The sequence below is a fragment of the Megalobrama amblycephala genome, linkage group LG11, assembly GCF_018812025.1.
Source record: "Megalobrama amblycephala isolate DHTTF-2021 linkage group LG11, ASM1881202v1, whole genome shotgun sequence".
In the NCBI taxonomy this organism is placed as follows: domain Eukaryota; kingdom Metazoa; phylum Chordata; class Actinopteri; order Cypriniformes; family Xenocyprididae; genus Megalobrama; species Megalobrama amblycephala.
The window spans coordinates 32,372,242-32,390,456 of record NC_063054.1 but is presented as its reverse complement, the minus strand read 5'-3'; the positions used below and the strand labels follow the sequence as shown (position 1 = coordinate 32,390,456).

The 18,215-nt window shown below is 35.9% G+C and overlaps 2 protein-coding genes across 2 annotated transcripts; one reads left to right on the top strand and one right to left on the bottom strand.

Moving 5' to 3' along the window:
* Nucleotides 1-1,763: 1,763 nt before the first annotated feature.
* On the bottom strand, nucleotides 1,764-6,045 carry esco2 (establishment of sister chromatid cohesion N-acetyltransferase 2). The gene is made up of 11 exons (XM_048207490.1): nucleotides 5,841-6,045; nucleotides 5,319-5,373; nucleotides 4,355-5,225; nucleotides 4,193-4,268; nucleotides 3,613-3,649; nucleotides 3,246-3,387; nucleotides 3,031-3,162; nucleotides 2,855-2,944; nucleotides 2,619-2,762; nucleotides 2,338-2,522; nucleotides 1,764-2,235 (listed from the first exon to the last, which is right to left on the bottom strand). The coding sequence occupies exons 1-11, from the start codon at nucleotides 6,028-6,030 to the stop codon at nucleotides 2,103-2,105; spliced, it is 2,055 nt and encodes a 684-aa protein (XP_048063447.1). The 5' UTR covers nucleotides 6,031-6,045; the 3' UTR covers nucleotides 1,764-2,102.
* A 339-nt stretch (nucleotides 6,046-6,384) lies between these two features.
* Nucleotides 6,385-8,836, top strand: ccdc25 (coiled-coil domain containing 25). The gene is made up of 9 exons (XM_048207491.1): nucleotides 6,385-6,580; nucleotides 6,799-6,846; nucleotides 6,931-6,970; nucleotides 7,058-7,109; nucleotides 7,196-7,271; nucleotides 7,357-7,460; nucleotides 7,668-7,870; nucleotides 8,232-8,277; nucleotides 8,362-8,836. The coding sequence occupies exons 1-9, from the start codon at nucleotides 6,556-6,558 to the stop codon at nucleotides 8,389-8,391; spliced, it is 624 nt and encodes a 207-aa protein (XP_048063448.1). The 5' UTR covers nucleotides 6,385-6,555; the 3' UTR covers nucleotides 8,392-8,836.
* The last annotated feature ends 9,379 nt before the right edge of the window (nucleotides 8,837-18,215 follow it).

Below are 18,215 nucleotides of genomic sequence, written 5' to 3'. Positions count from 1 at the left end.
TAAAATCAGCACACATGCTTGATTGCATCACTTAAATGAATATATCATTGATTGAAATTTTTACTTTTTTGAATATGACTTTCACAATCATTACATGATGGGAAATTCTCAATGACAAAATAGAGCTGACCATAAATAGAATAATTTGTTCATCAGAAATAGCAGTTACACTTTACAGTATGTGTACTTACAGTGTAATTATGTAAGAAATTACTGGGTAATATAAGGTAAATACATGGGTTAAAGGTAGGTTCACGGTTAGTATATTTATATAGTATAATAAGTACATAGTATGTATATGCATAACAGGATTGTGCTACTAAAATACTCGTGATTTAAGATTTTCAACACTTTACAATAAGGTCACGTTAGTTATAGCATTGACTCAACTAACAATGAGAAATGTGTTTGATAGTGTTTAATTTTTATTGCTAATAAAATACAACGGTTCATTGCTTGCTCATATTAGCTCAGGTCCATTAAATATCAGCTGCAACTTTTAATAACGTATTAGTCAATGTTAACATTAATAAATGCTTTAGAATTATTTTTCATTGTTCATGTTAACTTTTGTATTTAACTAATGTTAACAAATGTATATTTATTGTAAAGCATTTAAGATTTTAATTTCCCTGACTCCTTATCCCAGTTATAAAATTCCCTGACAGCTCCCAGTTTTCAGTGACTATAGGAACCCTAAAATGGGTAGCTAACATTAAATTATTTTGTGAAGTTAAAGGTGCTAAAGAGGATGTTTTGTTTTATACATTTTTGCAATATTACTTGAACACTTTATTAGGTGCACTGAAAGTAATAATATTAATATACATCATCTGTGCACGAGGTAGGGCCTTAAAAACATCAGCCAATCGGCCCTCTGGCTTGTCAATCACTGCCGTGACGTTCCTTGTGAGAGACGTGCACGGATTGGCCCTCTAGCTTGTCAATCACTGCCGTGACGTTCCTTGTGAGAGATGAGCGCGGTTGCGCGCTCCAGTAACTTTCCACACTCCACAGGCGCTGCATGCAATGTTTCTGTCAGGAGACAGGAATAACAACTGCAGATTAAGAGTTACCTGCGGTGAGTCCGACATAATGAATCCAAAATACATGACACAGCGAATGCCGGTGGTAAACACTCGTATTCCACTACTTGTGCACGAGTTTTGGGAGGCGTTCCTTTGAAACGAGCTGTGAAGGAGGGGGGCTGTTCTTAGGCATGCGCTCATTTTAAAAACTCGGTAACAGTCTTTGTAATCTCAGTCGACGAAAAAATCCTCTCTATCACCTTTAGCATGTCCTGCTGTGTGACAAACTACAAGTTCTCAAAGTTTTTTTATGGGTCTATATACATAAGCCTATTTGTACTGTGAAAAAATATCTAGAAAAAACAATTCCTATTTACTTTCTTTCTGTTGACCACATATTGTTATTAACAGGTAGAAAAACAGCTGTCAATAAAATGAAATAAGCTTGACTTTTGACCAGTCTTGAGAAGTAAATGTTAATTTAGGTTTATTTAAATTTTTCCATATTTCTCAGTCTGTAACCTCTCCTCTAAAACGTATAAAGCCTTTTGCTAATTCTTTTAGAATGACTAAATGCAACTTTTTGTGGGAAGACAAACTATTAGTAATATTTGTACTTTTAAAATGCCATCGCACCACAAAACTATGTAAAATTAACTAGTGAAGGCAAACTGAAAACTTATAGTGATCAGTCACCTAAGCTGCATAACTCTTATACAAATACAATACAAAATATATGAACAAGACCATTTATTTAAAAATATGTACAAAGCAAAAGCAAGGAGCAGTTCAACTGGAAGCCTAATTTTCCAAACAGGAAGCTTTAGGGCCTGCTAGCTTACAATAAACAGCCAGTATTTGAAGTAAACTGCCTTAAATAAGAATGAATGAACTCAGCATTAAAGACCAAATATCAGTCTCTATATCAAAGTAAAATTAGATGTTTATCATATTACACAACTTCATTTGAACATCTAACAATTTTTTTTTTATCTATTAAACTTTGAAGAAAAAAACAAAAACAAAAGCATTAACAAATGCAGTCAAACTAAAACCTAGTGTAGATGTTTTTCTTTAACTGATGAAGTTGTACACCAGAAATGTTGGTGTCTCGCAGTATTTTGTAGCAAACAGCTTCCCTTCTGGTGTAGGGTCAGAAAAGGCGATTTCTTCTTTGGTCAGATGGCTCCCGTACATGAAAGTATTCCTGAATCAGTAAGAAACAATAGTTTTATATACACAAAGCAATTTATGCATACTCCCACTGTGTAATCTTTCATCTTATTAATGCACTGAAAATGTTTGGTACCTGACAGTGTCCAGAAGGCGAGTGGCGATGCTCTTCCTCCTCATCAGACTGAAGACCCAGATGCGACTGACACCACAGATGGCTTTTTCCGGCACCGTGGAGCAGCACCAGGCTCTGTGGCGCTCCATGAAATCCTCCTTGTTAATGTCTTTGGGTTTCTCTGGCTGCTCCAGGACCCGAAAGGCCTAAAAAACATTTAATCAGGGTTCAGGAAGATCAGTTTTACTTTAATTCATCACTGCCATTCTGAGCTAAAATCTTTTAGGTAGACAAAGACTCACCTGTCTAATATTCTCAGCCACCAGACATCCCACAACCATCCTGTCACTGTTAATGAACAGGTATGTTTTAGCCGAGCTCGGGCTGCTGAGTGTGATCTGCTGAAAGCCCAATTCACTGTCTGCAATCCGTCTCACGTCCTCTGCCTGGAACAAAGCAGTGCAAAGTTAAAAAATACTGATGATTTAGCTGGGCAGAAGAAGCGTTTATAAGCTATAACCAACCACTCCCAGCAGACCTTTTTTGTGGCATACTTTGGATCCTCGGGAAGAACGAGAATAATCTTTCCATCCCAGAACTCTGCCACAACCCTCTCTTTTTTCCAGCCCTAAAACATACAAAGTGATGTAAAATTGTGACATTTTTGTAGCAGAATTGCTAAAGTGCACTGATGACAACATCATGATGGCTCACCACAAACTTAATGGTGTCCAAGAAGCGCTGATGGAACTGTGTGTGCTGGAAGTTGTCCTCAGGACTATCTGTACTGTACAGCATCCCACAGGAGCCGCATGTGGTAGCACCAAACTGCTTTTGACCAGCATCCTAAAGAGCAGACACGTTAAGCTAAGACAAGAGGTGAAGAACCACAGATTTAGTTCTGTCCATCAATTGCACCTTCTACTCACAATGATGAGCTGGTTATCCGTCTGCTTCTTCATCTCTCTTCTCAAAGCACTCCTCTCTTTGGCCTTAAAAGCAGGAGTACCATTCAGTCCAGAAGGAGTGCTAGTGTTCAGTGGTGGGGACAAAATCCCTTTTTTCTGAGATCTAAGACCAAGAAAGAACAACTAAGGCTTAACTTTACATGGTCATGACATTAAATACCAAAGAATATATCCTGGCAAAAACAAGGTCATAAGTTATTATAATCACACTAGCTTTATGCAGCTATACTTTTGAAACTGTATCTCAATTTTACATGTATTGCCCCCTTCAATATTTGATTATTTGCCACAACTCCATTAGGAAAAAAATAGTATATGATTGTCTTACCTTTTAGTGCCAAAGATGGGATACACAGAGGACTCTTCTGAATAGTGAGTAATAAAAATAATAATTAAAAAATTATCATCAGATATTGATTTTTATTTGATTTGATTTTTAAAGATTATTGTTGTAGGTTAGGGATTATATAAAACATTAACATATTAATGAGTTTTTAACATATATGAGTATTTATCATGTATGCAACTTTTAGTAATATATTAATATATATTGTTATTTTATTAAATAATATATTATTAAATATATTAATTAAATTATTTAATAATTAGAAAGGTATTTCTTTTTCTATATACACATACATTATATACACACACACACACATACACATATATATATATATATATATATATATATATATATATATATATATATATATATATATATATATATATATACACACACACACACACACACATACATATACATACACACACACACACACACATAGATAGATAAATAATTTGTTAATTACTTAATATGAAATTATTTTCTAATTAGTAAATACATTGATCATATACATATATAAATAGTAGACAGACAGACAGATCATTTATGTATGTTAATTTACCATCATCATGAGAGCTGTTGTGATCTGGTGGAATGTCAGTCACATCAAACACTGAATCAGTTTTCACAGGCGAGTCCTGGAAAACATTTTCAGTTTGAGAAACAGATGATAAAAGCATTACATTTGAAGTTATTAGCAGATAATTCAATAGTTCAATCTTACCTGACTACCAGCTTCAAAGGATTTGTTGGGGCTAACGGACCTCCTCAAAATCACCTTTATGTCTTTGGTAATACCATGCAAATCGGCCAGGACCTGAGATGACATCTGCTTGGGACTCTCAATATCTTCATCTCTGGTAACTTTAGTTGTGTTGTCCACTTCAGGGTGTTTTTTTAAGAAGACGGCATGGCGGACCGGGGAACGCTCTCTTGGCGCTGATGTCACTTCCTTCTCCTTCATGGGTTTCTGAGAGTTGGGTTTCTCGTAGGTTGAGGGCTGTTTAGGCTTTGTGGTCTTTGTGGACTTTTTGTACAGTGAAGTGGGCTTTTTTCCAGTGCTGAAGAAAGCTGCTCCCACAACAAGCTTGGGTTTATCTTTGGATTTCATAGTGCTAAATGAAATGGGGGCCACCAGGACCTTCAGTGATTGATCTGTTTGTGTGTCAGAAGGACTTTTCCCTTTGGGTTTAGCAGTAAAGTAACCTTTCAGGTTAGACTGTGGACCAGCGACACTGGTTTTCTTTTGAACCCTCCTCACTGGTTTTTTAACAGGATTTCCAGGAGTTGAAGCAGGTTGTGTTGGCTCTTTGCTAGGGACTGACGGTGGTGACTTGGTTTCCTTCAACAGCTTCCTTTCAAGAGGCGTGAGATACAGAGGTTTCTGCTTGCTGTAGAAGGATCTTGCTCCCAATACCGTTTTCCGTGGCGAGATCCGTTTCGGGGGAGATTCTAGTGAAGAGGTCCTCGGCATCTTCTTAGGTGTACTGGGAATTTTTTGGGGTGATGCCAGCGAGATGGGAATGTTCTCTTTTTGTCGAGTCGTCCTTCTTGGAGAATTCCTTGGGCTGGTTATTTGTTTCTTAGATGGGTTACTGTGGTGGGTTTAAACAAAATGGTTCACAAACTGGGTCATACAAGCAAAGAACATTTCACAAGCTAATATCTAACAAAATGACATCACATACCTTTCAACATCAGGAGAGCCATGTTTTCTTTTTCGGGATAACATCTTCAAATCACCTGAAATGAGTAGACAGGGAATCAGAGCATGATGTGATACAATTCTATAGGATGCAACTGTTTACATTTCTGGAACATTCTTATATTTCTGCAATATTCGTTTTTCTGCCACTATATCATATTGAGAATTGTGTTGAAAAAGTAGTAATTTCAGTAAATTACGTCAGTAGACAGTGAAAATATTGTGCGTCCTTAAAATTGAGAGATTTAAAAGAATCAAATTGTATGTTTTCCTGTCAAACTTATTGCTATGATATAGATATAGGTATATGTAGTTTGTCGCAGAGTATAAAGCACACAGTATATAAGTCTTCAATACATCTCACTCGTTTTACCGCATTTATTTTCTAGGCGCCAATAAGTGACAACAAGCAAAATCTCTCTAAAAACACATGTTGGACACGATCATCATCACGAATCTCATTTATATACGGACATGATAACTATATCTGTTGTTGATGACTTACCAGGTAAAATAAATCCGATTGTTTTTTGATTTGTGTAAAAACACTTGAACAAAATAACTGCGTCAAATCTCTCCCCTTCACCCGCGAACTGTTTTGAACACCGCGCCAAAGTCAATTGTGGCGCACACGGAAACGGAAACAGCGTGTGTTGCATGACAACATCCGGTTTGTAATGGGAAGTCGGATTCATCTCCGCGAATCGGTTCTTTTGGACAATTTGATTCAAAGAACCGGTTAAAAATCCGTTGGACTGTACGTTCAAGTTTGTTGTCATTTATAATCTGAATAACATCTACGTTAAACACAAAATTAATTTAAAAAAGTTTTTTATTTAATAAAATCAACTCTAGAAGTTTGATAAAACTTCTCTCACTACTTTTACCACATCTTTCTATGGCAGAAATAGTAAGAGTAGTATGCAGCTGCTGATCTGTGAGGATAGTTCAGACCATAAAAACATTATTTTATGTGTCTGTACTTAATATGTCTTTTTTTTTTTACAGTCAGACTAATTCACTGAAAAGATCCGATTCAATCGAACAATTCTTTCACGAATCGCTAATTCATTTCAGCGCTGCTTGGTTCATGTTGTGGTCGGAGTAGATGGCACACATGACATGTGCCTCTGATACAGATGATTTACCCCTGATGTGCTTAGTGTTTTGCTGAATACACATATAGTGAGACCTTTCAAAGGTTGTGTCTATGCGGAAAGATGGTGTTTTACTTTACAAGCGACGGTGAGTAGTGAATTGTGTGCCCAGGGAAGACTGTTTATGTTGTCAACAAGGACAGTATGAATAATTATAATGCTTACAAATAAATACAACAAAATATAGAGCATAAAACAAAAAGATTATCATAACTGCAATATATGTTGCTTTATATTGTTGGCGGTTCAGTTATAGCAAGAACAAACTGCTTTTTAAAAGTTGCAATATGTGCTTATCTTTTGCAGTTGTCTCACCACCCTATACAATCTACATGGGCAAAGATAAATATGAAAGTAAGTGCTGGTTTTCTCATAAGTAATACTTTTCAGCATCCTGTGCTTGTCAGACCATTAATAGCTGTTTTTGTTTTTCAACAGATGAAGATCTTATAAAATATGGATGGCCTGAAGATATTTGGTGAGAACATTTATTTTGGTGCTTGCCACCACAAATTAAATATATTTTTCTAGTTTTGAACTGCAATGAATGTTTCTGTGATTCCAGGTTCCATGTGGACAAGCTCTCATCTGCTCACGTATATCTAAGAATGCCCAAGGTATTTTGAGAAGTGAAATGCATTTTAGCCTACAGCCGTATTTATAATATTTCTGTGTTGTTGACAGTTATGTTAATTGATTAAAGGGTGTAATGATAGAAGACATACCAAAAGAAGTCCTGATTGACTGTGCCCAGCTGGTCAAAAACAACAGTATTCAGGGTACTGCTTCTTTACGAGAAACATCGAAACTTGTTTGTTAACAGTGTTATTGAAGGTGTGATTTCAACTGTATTTTTATTTACAGGATGCAAAATGAACAATATTAATGTTGTCTACACACCATGGGGCAATCTGAAAAAAACAGCAGACATGGATGTCGGTCAGATAGGCTTCCATCGACAGAAGGAGGTATGATGCTTCCTTGATAAGCACTATGATTTTGTGCACATTGCTGCAAATTCTTGTTTTTGTACAATTGAAACATTAAGGTAGTAAAGTCAGATATGCAAAAAATCTCTTGATTTTTAAGTGTTCGGGTATTACTATTGCACTTTGAAATCTTGTAAATAATTGCAAATTCTGTATAAACATTCAACTGCACTTCAATATCAACAGGTGAAAATTGTGACGGTAGAAAAGAAAATCAACGAAGTTGTCAACAGACTAGAGAAAACGAAAGAGGAGCGCTATCCTGATCTTGCCGCTGAGAAGGAGTCTCGGGACAGAGAGGAAAGAAATGAGAAGAAGGCTCAAATACAAGAGCAGAAGAAGAAAGAGAAGGAGGAAATGAAGAAGAAAAAGGAGATGGAAGAATTAAGGTGCTGCATGTTGTTAAGATGTTGAGATGCAGATCTTAACCTAAACACAAACAATTATTATGCTTTTTGTTTGTTAATTTTTGAAAAATACACATTTTCTTTTCATTACAATTTATATTATTTGCATAATTATATTTGTTAAATCATCTTTTTTTATTATGATTAATTACAGCAGCATTTGAGCTCTACATGTTTGTGCAATATTTTCAATGTTGTCTCAGACTTTTGAACTCTACTGTATATAGATAAATAAAAATAATAAGAACATAACATTTGTACATCAGAATCAGTCATTTTGAGACCTGTTACTTACAGGCAAAAGCATTCGTTTTGTGTACTTACATGTTCTTCTTTCCTGTAGGAATTATTCAACGCTCATGAAGAGTGACAACATGACCACAAATGAGGTAATGCATGCTTCGAGTTTAATATATATTGTTGAGCACTGACACAAATTCTGTTATGACTTGATATGATCATTTTCTCTGCAGGATGGCTACGATTCAGACGACTTCATGTAAAGTAAAGGAATGGATCTGCGATAATGAAGAACCACCATCTTCTCCCCACAGTATCTCAGTTTGTCATTGCACTTTCAAAGGATGCCATAGCGGTCATCAGAAATGAGCGATCAATGGGAATCAGTACTTGTGCCAATAAAGCACAATTCCAAGACCTCTCTAGAGCAGTTGGCTTTGTCATTCCTTTGAAAATCAAAATGCAATATGTAAAGTATGTAAAATACTGTTTAAATGATGAAAGTAGATTCAGGTTTTTTTTTTGATGTCTTTGGCCGAATTAAAGATATTCACTGTGGAGATATGTTAATGGATGTGTACACTAAGACCTAGAGGGTATTTGTGCTTATAAATGATATGCCTTTCTGGATGATGATATTGAACGACAAGCTCTTAAACCTTTTTCTTTTTTTGATGTCCTAAAATAAATAAATCTTTGCCATTCTCAGTTCATTTCTTTTTGTTTGTTTATACATATATATAACTTTTTTTCTCAAATATTCAGTTGGTCTTGATGGATGTAGAAATACATTAAAATGATTAATAATTTAAAATATAAAGAAAAAGCAGTTGACTGAACTGAAGTACATAATATTATGATTTTTACTTTGATTAGGTTTTCTTTTCAGTATATATATTTTTGCTTTCAATTCAAATTGGCGCTCTCTATTCGATTTGAGGAGAAATACGTTGCTTTTAGGTAACTTTAATGTCACAAGGAAAAGGCGATAACATCCACTAGATGGCAGCATTTCACCGAATAATTTCACTACGTTCTTTGACTTCAGACAAGATCAATTTCTTTATAGAGGTGCACTGAATAATAGATTTTTTTTAAGCATTTATTGGTTTATTTAAGACACTTTCAACAAACGGACACAAAACAGGTCCTGAAGCCATTTTAAAAAATTGTAATTTTTTTACTTTTCCAACACGTGCTAAAATGTTGATCAACCTCACACTAAATATTACATTTTAGATTATGACATTTATATTTAATAAACATTGCTGCTTCGTTAAATAAAAAATTTAAATGTATAATCTAAAGGTCTAAATAGGCTACCTTGAAATGCTGATTTGTTTGATTTTGCCATGTTCTAGCAGGGAACATTAAAAAGTACTTTTTTTTCCTTCTAAAACCCATCAAATAAGACCCATCCAAATCAATTTAGTGGTACAATAATAATATTGACAGTGGTATGTTGTGGCTGAGAGATGAGAAATATATTTTAGGAATCTAAACACTGCTGACAGACCACATCCTCCTAAAGAGCAAGCACACTTGTTGCGGTACAGACAGACACAAAAGAAAGGAGTTATTGTGCGAAGGTGGCGTCTCCTGTCCAAGGCCAGGCTGGAAAATATGACCTTGGACTGCCACCTCAGATGTCCTTCACTGGCGGGATGTTTCTGGTTTGTTTATAGGAAAGATTCAGTCACATTCTTTTCAAGCCAGTGGCATTGCGCTATTATAACACAGGCCTATCCAGGGACTCATTTACAAAAAGCGTGGCTCAAAGCAAACTGGATTTAAACGTACACTGTAAACTTTACATTAAAGTTACATTGTCTAAATGACTAAATCATACTTTCACAACGGGTACATACATTTTTGTGTAATTTTGTGTAAAATAAACTGCCAAATAATAGATCAATCACTCGATTCAAAGTTGTTTTTATGTCAGAGCTGTTCAAGTCTGGCCTGAATTATCTCCTGATTTCTGTCCCCCAGCCAATAATTTCCTTTTCAAAAATTAAAAGACAAAAAAAAAGGTAATTTTTAAACGTTTCCAGAAGCAGCAAGGATCCCTACACTCTTAAAAATAAAGTTTCTTTATTGGCATTGGTGGTTCCCCCTGTTGAAAAAAAAAAAAAAAAAAACAGTATATGCTGGTTAGGTATGTTTTGAATCATGGAAGCTGGATTGAGCTGGTTTATGCTGGTCCTGAGCTGGAACTAGTTTCTTAGGACCAGCACTTGACCAGCTTAAACCAGCTCATGACCAGCTAAGAACCAGCATAAACCAGCTTCCATGCTTCAATACCTAACCAGCATATGCTGTTTTTTTTTTTTCAACAGTTTCAAATTTCAATTTTTTATTAAGAATACAACATAGATGACATATCAATTGTTTAAACTGACAAAATGTATCATTTTAAGGGAAAAATAAGTTGATTTTTAATTTTATGGCATCAGTTGGAACAAGGCCATGTTTACCACTGTGTGGCATCCCCTCTTCTTTTTTATAACAGTCTGCAAACGTCTGGGGACTGAGGAGACAAGTTGCTCAAGTTTAGGAATAGGAATGTTGTCCCATTCTTGTCTAATACAGGCTTCTAGTTGCTCAACTGTCTTAGGTCTTCTTTGTCGCATCTTCCTCTTTATGATGCGCCAAATGTTTTCTATTGGTGAAAGATCTGGACTGCAGGCTGGCCATTTCAGTACCCGGATCCTTCTTCTACGCAGCCATGATGTTGTAATTGATGCAGTATGTGGTCTGACATTGTCATGTTGGAAAATGCAAGGTCTTCCCTGAAAGAGACGACGTCTGGATGGGAGCATATGTTGTTCTAGAACTTGGATATACCTTTCAGCATTGATGGTGCCTTTCCAGATGTGTAAGCTGCCCATCCCACACGCACTCATGTAACCTCATACCATCAGAGATGCAGGCTTCTGAACTGAGCACTGATAACAACTTGGGTTGTCCTTGTCCACTTTAGTCCAGATGACATGGCGTCCCAGTTTTCCAAAAAGAACTTCAAATTTTGATTCGTCTGACCACAGAACAGTTTTCCACTTTGCCACAGTCCATTTTAAATGAGCCTTGGACCAGAGAAAACACCTGCGCTTCTGGATCATGTTTAGATATGACTTCTTTTTTGACCTATAGAGTTTTAGCCGGCAACAGCGAATGGCACGGTGGATTGTGTTCACCGACAATGTTTTCTGGAAGTATTCCTGAGCCCATGTTGTGATTTCCATTTCAGTAGCATTCCTATATGTGATGCAGTGCCGTCTAAGGGCCCAAAGATCACGGGCATCCAGTATGGTTTTCCGGCCTTGACCCTTACGCACAGAGATTGTTCCAGATTCTCTGAATCTTTGGATGATATTATGCACTGTAGATGATGATAACTTCAAACTCTTTGCAATTTTTCTCTGAGAAACTCCTTTCTGATATTGCTCCACTATTTTTCGCCACAGCATTGGCGGAATTGACCTAATAAGATGTAAATTGGTCCTCCAGCTGTTCCTTATATGTACATTTAACTTTTCCAGCCTCTTATTGCTACCTGTCCCAACTTTTTTGGAATGTGTAGCTCTCATGAAATCCAAAATGAGCCAGTATTTGGCATGACATTTCAAAATGTCTCACTTTCAACATTTGATATGTTATCTATATTCTATTGTGAATAAAATATAAGTTTATGAGATTTGTAAATTATTGCATTCCTTTTTTATTCACAATTTGTACAGTGTCCCAACTTTTTTGGAATCGGGTTTGTATATTGGAAATTAACATTTATCAATATGTTTAATAAATGAACATTTATTAATAAGTTTAATGACTAATAATCAAACAATAAACATTTATTAAATTGTTTATTAATAAATGTTCACCTTTTGATTATTATTGTTGCCTCTAGTAATTATGTATCTGATTTTTAATTTCCAACCTATTTTGGTTTCATTTTAAGCCAGCCATATAGTCATTTTTAAACAATAGTTGAGTTAAATAAAACTACCCAGCACATTGGGCAAACATTTAACCCAACCACTGGGTTAAAACAACCCAACTTGGGTTGTAACCCTGCATTTTTTAGAGTGATCTTTATAGTGGAAAAAGGTTTTTTAGGAACCCCAAAATATTTCTTCTATGGCATTGCTGTGTAAACTCACTTTTGGAACATTTATTTTAAGAGTGTATAGAAGATTTCTTTTGGACTATCAGACCATGTATACACATACCTGCTGCATGACTGAAGTTAGCATCAACAAAGCAGAGAAAACTTCCTGAAATCTTAACAAACACTCGTTCGGTCCAATCATCCACCGTCACAGTTAGCTTAGACCTCCGCTGGGTGGATGGGGGCCTGCCACACAAAACCTGTCTGCTCCATTAACCTCATGTTTAGAAAAAAAGTCTCTCTAGATGTGGCTGTGGGGCACAAACCAGACCCTGTCAGCTATACTTCACATCTTCACTGACCATTAGCACATACTGCAGCCAAAACCGTTGGCAGGGACCACACACGCGCACTCACACTGACAGAGCGGGGATAAAGAGGCAGGAAAGCAGTAAGAAGTGTGGAGCGCCGCACAAAATGAAAAGGGATGTGTCTCTGTGGTCTTCCAAACCGGTCAGGCCAGCTGGAGCCTTCAACAAAAGCAAACAAGGTCATAAAGTGGGTGCAGTGAAGAACGGGCCTGGAGATGAGCCACTGTGATGTGAGGAAATGTGCGATACACATGGGTCTGATTGAACAGTTCCTGCACTGTCGGGGAGTGAGAATACAGCAAACAATGAGATAAAGTAATGCTTTATGAACCGCTGTGAAAAACAACTGAAATGGTCAAAGGGTCATGATTATGAAGCATTAACTTTGTTTGAAAAGAAAGTAGTGAAATCATATCAGTAAGACAGTACAGGCCTTCTCATCGTTGTATCATATATGCAATGGCACTCATTCAAAATGATGATTATTTTAAGACTTGCCAAGTTTTCTGCATACACATAAACATACAAAAAAGAAATTAAACATCAAGGATGTATTGAATTGATCAAATGTGACAATAAAGACTTTTACATTGTTGCAAAAATGTATGCTAAACATGTTTTTTTTTTTTTTTACTTTCTATGAATCCATGAATCCTGAAAAAAGATGCTGAAAATTCAGCTTTGACATCACAAGAATAAATTACGTTTTAAAACATAATTATAATTATTTATTTAATATTATTTCCCAATATTACTGTTGTACTGTATCTGTCATCAAATAACTGCAGCCTTGATGAGCAGAAGAAACTTCTTTAAAAGGCATTTAAAAATCTTACTGACCCCTAAATGTTTATGTTAGTTTAAAGGAACACTCCACTTTTTCTGAAAATAGGCTCATTTTCCAACTCCCCTAGAGTTAAACAGTTGAGTATTACCGTTTTTGAATCCATTCAGCCGATCTCCGGGTCTGGCGGTACCACTTTTAGCATAGCTTAGCATAGTTCATTGAATCTGATTAGACCGTTAGCATCTCGCTCAAAAATGATCAGAGTTTTGATATTTTTCCTATTTAAAACTCGACTCTTCCGTCGGTCTTAGTACACGATGTAACTACAGAAGAGTCAAGTTTTAAATAGGAAAAATATCAAAACTCTGATCATTTTTGAGCGAAATGCTAACGGTCTAATCAGATTCAGACCAGGAGATCGGCTGAATTGATTCGAAAACGGTACAACTCAACTGTTTAACTCTAGGGGAGTTGGAAAATGAGCCTATTTTCAAAAAAAGTGGAGTGTTCCTTTAAAGCTGCAGTCCGTAATGTTTGCCTCTTTGTCGCCATCTCTGTTCGAAACCTGCAATTGCAGTTATTTGCTGAATTATCATCTTTAATTCAGTCGTGCAACGGCACGACTCCTTAGCGCGGATGAATCTAATGTTTTGAGGAGAATGTGTGGCTGTCAACACTGGATACTGTACAGGTACTTCAGAATCACAGATTGTAGTCTTGGAAGTATGACCAAAATAAGAATTTTCACCGGAAAATGTCATCTGAATAAGTAACAAACTTTAGTTCTGACCAACTTCTATGCACTACACCTAAACCTATACCTCATACAATTAATTTAACATTTTTATTATGACATCATTTAGCAATTCCCCACCTATAAATTCTATAGGAGAAATGTTAAATATGCATTCTACAGTTAAACAAAATGAAGATGAGATTACCTTGTGAACAAGCCACATTTGTAATCCACAAATGCATCAACTGTTTGACTATTTTAGCTCTTCTTTACAGTAACATCTTTACAAAATCCCTACACCCCTTTCCAACCACATTTGCTTAGCTATGATAATTGTTTTAGGAATTATGAACATTATCGTTTATCCGCCCCGACTTGTGAGGTCAGAACCCAGTAGAAAACATCGCAGCTTCATTCTTCATAACACATGAGCTCTCCCCATGGGTACAGTTAGAGGTTTATTTTGTGCTTGACTTATCAACAGCGTACTTCATGCTGACGATTCACTCCAGAGGCCCCTGACACAGTGACTGGACAAGATCAACAGAGACGTGACCCACTGATCTATTCAACCCATCCAGCTGACAACACAAATTCCTCTGGCGCAAATGCAAAGCTTACACCAGCAGCATAAGATTTCCAGTCAAAACCTTATCTCACCTTGCTTTTTTTTTTTTTTTAAACATTGCTAGAAAATCCAGTTAAAATCAGCTTAAAGTGGTGCTGTTTTTCAAAACATAGTATCTGGTTGGTTTATGTGATTTACCAGCTGGTGGAGAAGGAAGGACATCAAAGGAATATTCATCTCAATGGCAGCTGCTCGTCTGGCATGTGATCCTCCAGTGTATACAACCTGCTTGCTGTCATATTTGCTCATTCACACGTTTTGAAGATGCAATGCAATGGTTAGCATGGCCTAGTTAACCCCTGCTGGTAGATGTTGTAACTACAGCATCTGACAGCAAAAGCTGCTCACTTCAGAGCCAATGAGTGCAGCTGGACATACAGCTCCCACTCTCTGGATATAATGGGTGGAGCTTGAAGGTCTAGCCACACCCTAAACCTGATAATTAGGTGAACCTCCGCCCATTATATCCACAGAGGGGAGGAGCTGGATGTGAATTGGCTCTGCAGTGAGCACAACTAGCAGCAAATGCATCTTTCTCAATTGACGGACATTCAAATATATCATAACAATAAACTGCAAAACAAATCCCTATAGAACAGTAGATTTTTATATTTGCAAATATTTTAATGAAATATTTTTGATGTATATATTGCTTGTAAAAATGTTTATTTCATCAGAATACATGTATATCAACCATCTAAGCAAGCTTGGATCAGCTAGAAACCAGTGTTATTTTAGTATTGTTTTTATTTACTGTTTGAATAAGGTTTTATTCTTATTTTTAATTTTAGTTTAAGTTTTTGTCATGTGATTGTCATTTTTAGTAGTTATATATATATATATATATATATATATATATATATATATATATATATAGCCTATTCAACCTCTTCATTTTAGTTAGTGGCCAAGGCAACATTTCATTTTTTTTTTAAGTCTTTCATATTTTGAGCATAGATGGTAACTAAACATAAGGATGTATGAAAGTCCTACTTAAGTGGGTCAAAAAAATCACTCTAAAGTTCAACTAACTGCATTCACATACATTTATATAATACATTTAAATTAAATTAACATGCAAATAATAAAAATGCACTCAAATGTTCTTAGGTTTCTGAAAACATACAGTATAATATACTTTAAGAATATATATATATATATATATATATATATATATATATATATATATATATATATATATTTAAAGTATATTATTATATTATATATCTTTTTAAATTGTGTTAGTATTTATAATTTATTTTAATTAAAGAATAGTTTTTTTTTAATAGTTTTAGTTTTAGTTAACAATATCAACACTGCTAGAAACCACATGTTCCAAAACAGCAACCAATCTAAGCTGATTTTAGCTGGATTTTTAGCAGTGAATGCAGATGTAGCTATAAAGTTATTTGCAATTCAACAACATTGATATCAACACAAGATCCAGAGTGTTAGAACAGCATTTCCACAGCAGATTTGGGTCAAAAGTTCAACAATCCTAAGTAGGGCAAAGCAAAAATTCCTTCTTCAGAGACATTTCTGTAGAGAACGCACAGAGCAGGTCAGGCATGTGTGGAAAGCTGGAGAATATGCAAGGATTGCACCAGAGGGAGCCATTAAATCAAGGTCATGTGACGCTCACCATCAGTCCAAAAAACTCTTGGCTCTGTCATGCTCTGAAATTCACTTGAGAGTCCAGCCATATGATTCTGGATCTTTGAATACAAGCCCAGGAGGAACCATGGAGCACAACAGCAAAGGATATTAGCATTGCATCCGAAATAAAACATCACTTAAAAACATGCCATATGGAGAAAATCTCAAAACTGTCCCACAGAAGAGTTCACGAGTTTAGATCTGCCTCTTGAGTCAATGAAATCATTGGCAAATGCAAATCAAGCACTTTATACATACAGTCCCCCCGCTTTCTCAATGACACTTACAGCAAAACACGTTAAGGAGTCTGGAGGGGGCTGCGGTTTCAGTCCCAGAATAAGGCTGTGGTTGAGGGGATGTCAGAGGAGGCGTCACTGTAATTTTTGTGGTCTGGAAGTCATTATCTTTATGTCCAAATACGCTTGTTTATTTTTATCTATTGTGAAATAAAGCTGCTTTATTGTGGTTGCCATTTCAGCTAGGTACTGGTTCAATGTCTCACTGCATGAACCTTGTCAAATAGTGCAGCGAGAAAGCTACAATGGCCTGTTTTAATGACTCAATACAGTCTGTATTTTTATTGTTTTGCCTGTTTAACCACATTTTAAAGCGTTCTCATTTCAGAGTGACCATACAAAGCCTATTAAATCTGTCCTTGTAATTTTGGAAACAATAGTCAAATAGACATGTCTGTTGTTTAGAAACCATGCCTGCCTTCATGCATTTTTCATTCTCTGTACAGAATGCTTTAGAACAGCAGTCACACTGCCGCCTCACCATCCTTGTTTTTGCAGAAGGCCGAATAAAATTGACAGCTGACTTTCTCCAGTACATTTCCCAACATGTGCATTATATAATGTGCAGTGGTTGAATGCAAAATCACTTTAGATAAAAGCATCTGCAAAATACATAAATGTACAACAGGGCTTACTGGTATCTAACAATATGATAGACTCAAGCAATGTAACCATGTGACAACATTAATCCTGTTTTCCATATTTTTACTTACATTACTACACAATATGCGGTAATCTGTACATAAAAATTTTCAGGGAAATGCCAGGCCAAGGGGTAATATTGAAACAGCAGTTTTAAAAATATTTTTTTCACTATTATTTACAACAGGATCTGCATTTTCATGGGTTTAAATAAAATATTTTACTGTCTCATGTTTTAAGAGGCAATAAAAACTATTTTGTGTATCAAAACCACTCGTAGAAAAATGAACTTGGTTTTCAAAAGTCAATGAATTTGTGTCAGCTGAATTTAACATTTTTGACAAGCCAAACATGTCAGTCTCTGAGTAATGTCATTTATTTAAGAAACGCAATAAACTTAATTCCGTAAAATAAGCATTTAAAGGAAAAAACATCTCCAGCATGTTTTATAGTTACCCAAAAATCAAACATAGCCCACATTATCACGTCCGTCAATAACTTAGGTTGGCTGTCGGTTGGAATATTAGAACTGAAAACATCGACATAACTTACTCATGGACATCAATCACTTCACTGAATAGCTTGCCGGGTAAGAAATAAATAATTATTACCTTACAATCCATTTGTTTTCAAATCCATATCGTTTGAATATCACAACATCAATGTCTGTCAAAAAATAACATGCACGATACATGGTATTGGTAGTATTTACGAGAACAGGGAGAAAATGGTGGCCTGCGCGGCTTAAACATGTCTGTCAGACACGATAACGTACGTAATACATAACGCATGAGTATAAATTTGTTCTTCACTCGCGGAAATTGAATCGGAATGATTAGGATACTGAATGAAATACATGC

Bases quoted from the DNA above. Each gene is read 5' to 3' on its own strand.
- ccdc25 (XM_048207491.1), top strand. From the start codon at position 6,556: ATGGTGTTTTACTTTACAAGCGACG. The intron at 6,581-6,798 runs GTGAGTAGTGAA...TATCTTTTGCAG, and splicing joins GTTTTACTTTACAAGCGACG to TTGTCTCACCACCCTATACA. The intron at 7,272-7,356 runs GTACTGCTTCTT...TTTTATTTACAG, and splicing joins CAAAAACAACAGTATTCAGG to GATGCAAAATGAACAATATT.
- esco2 (XM_048207490.1), bottom strand. From the start codon at position 6,030: ATGAATCCGACTTCCCATTACAAACCGGATGTTGTCATGCAACACACG. The intron at 3,388-3,612 runs GTAAGACAATCA...TCTTGGTCTTAG, and splicing joins CCCATCTTTGGCACTAAAAG to ATCTCAGAAAAAAGGGATTT. The intron at 2,523-2,618 runs GTGAGTCTTTGT...AATGTTTTTTAG, and splicing joins TGGCTGAGAATATTAGACAG to GCCTTTCGGGTCCTGGAGCA.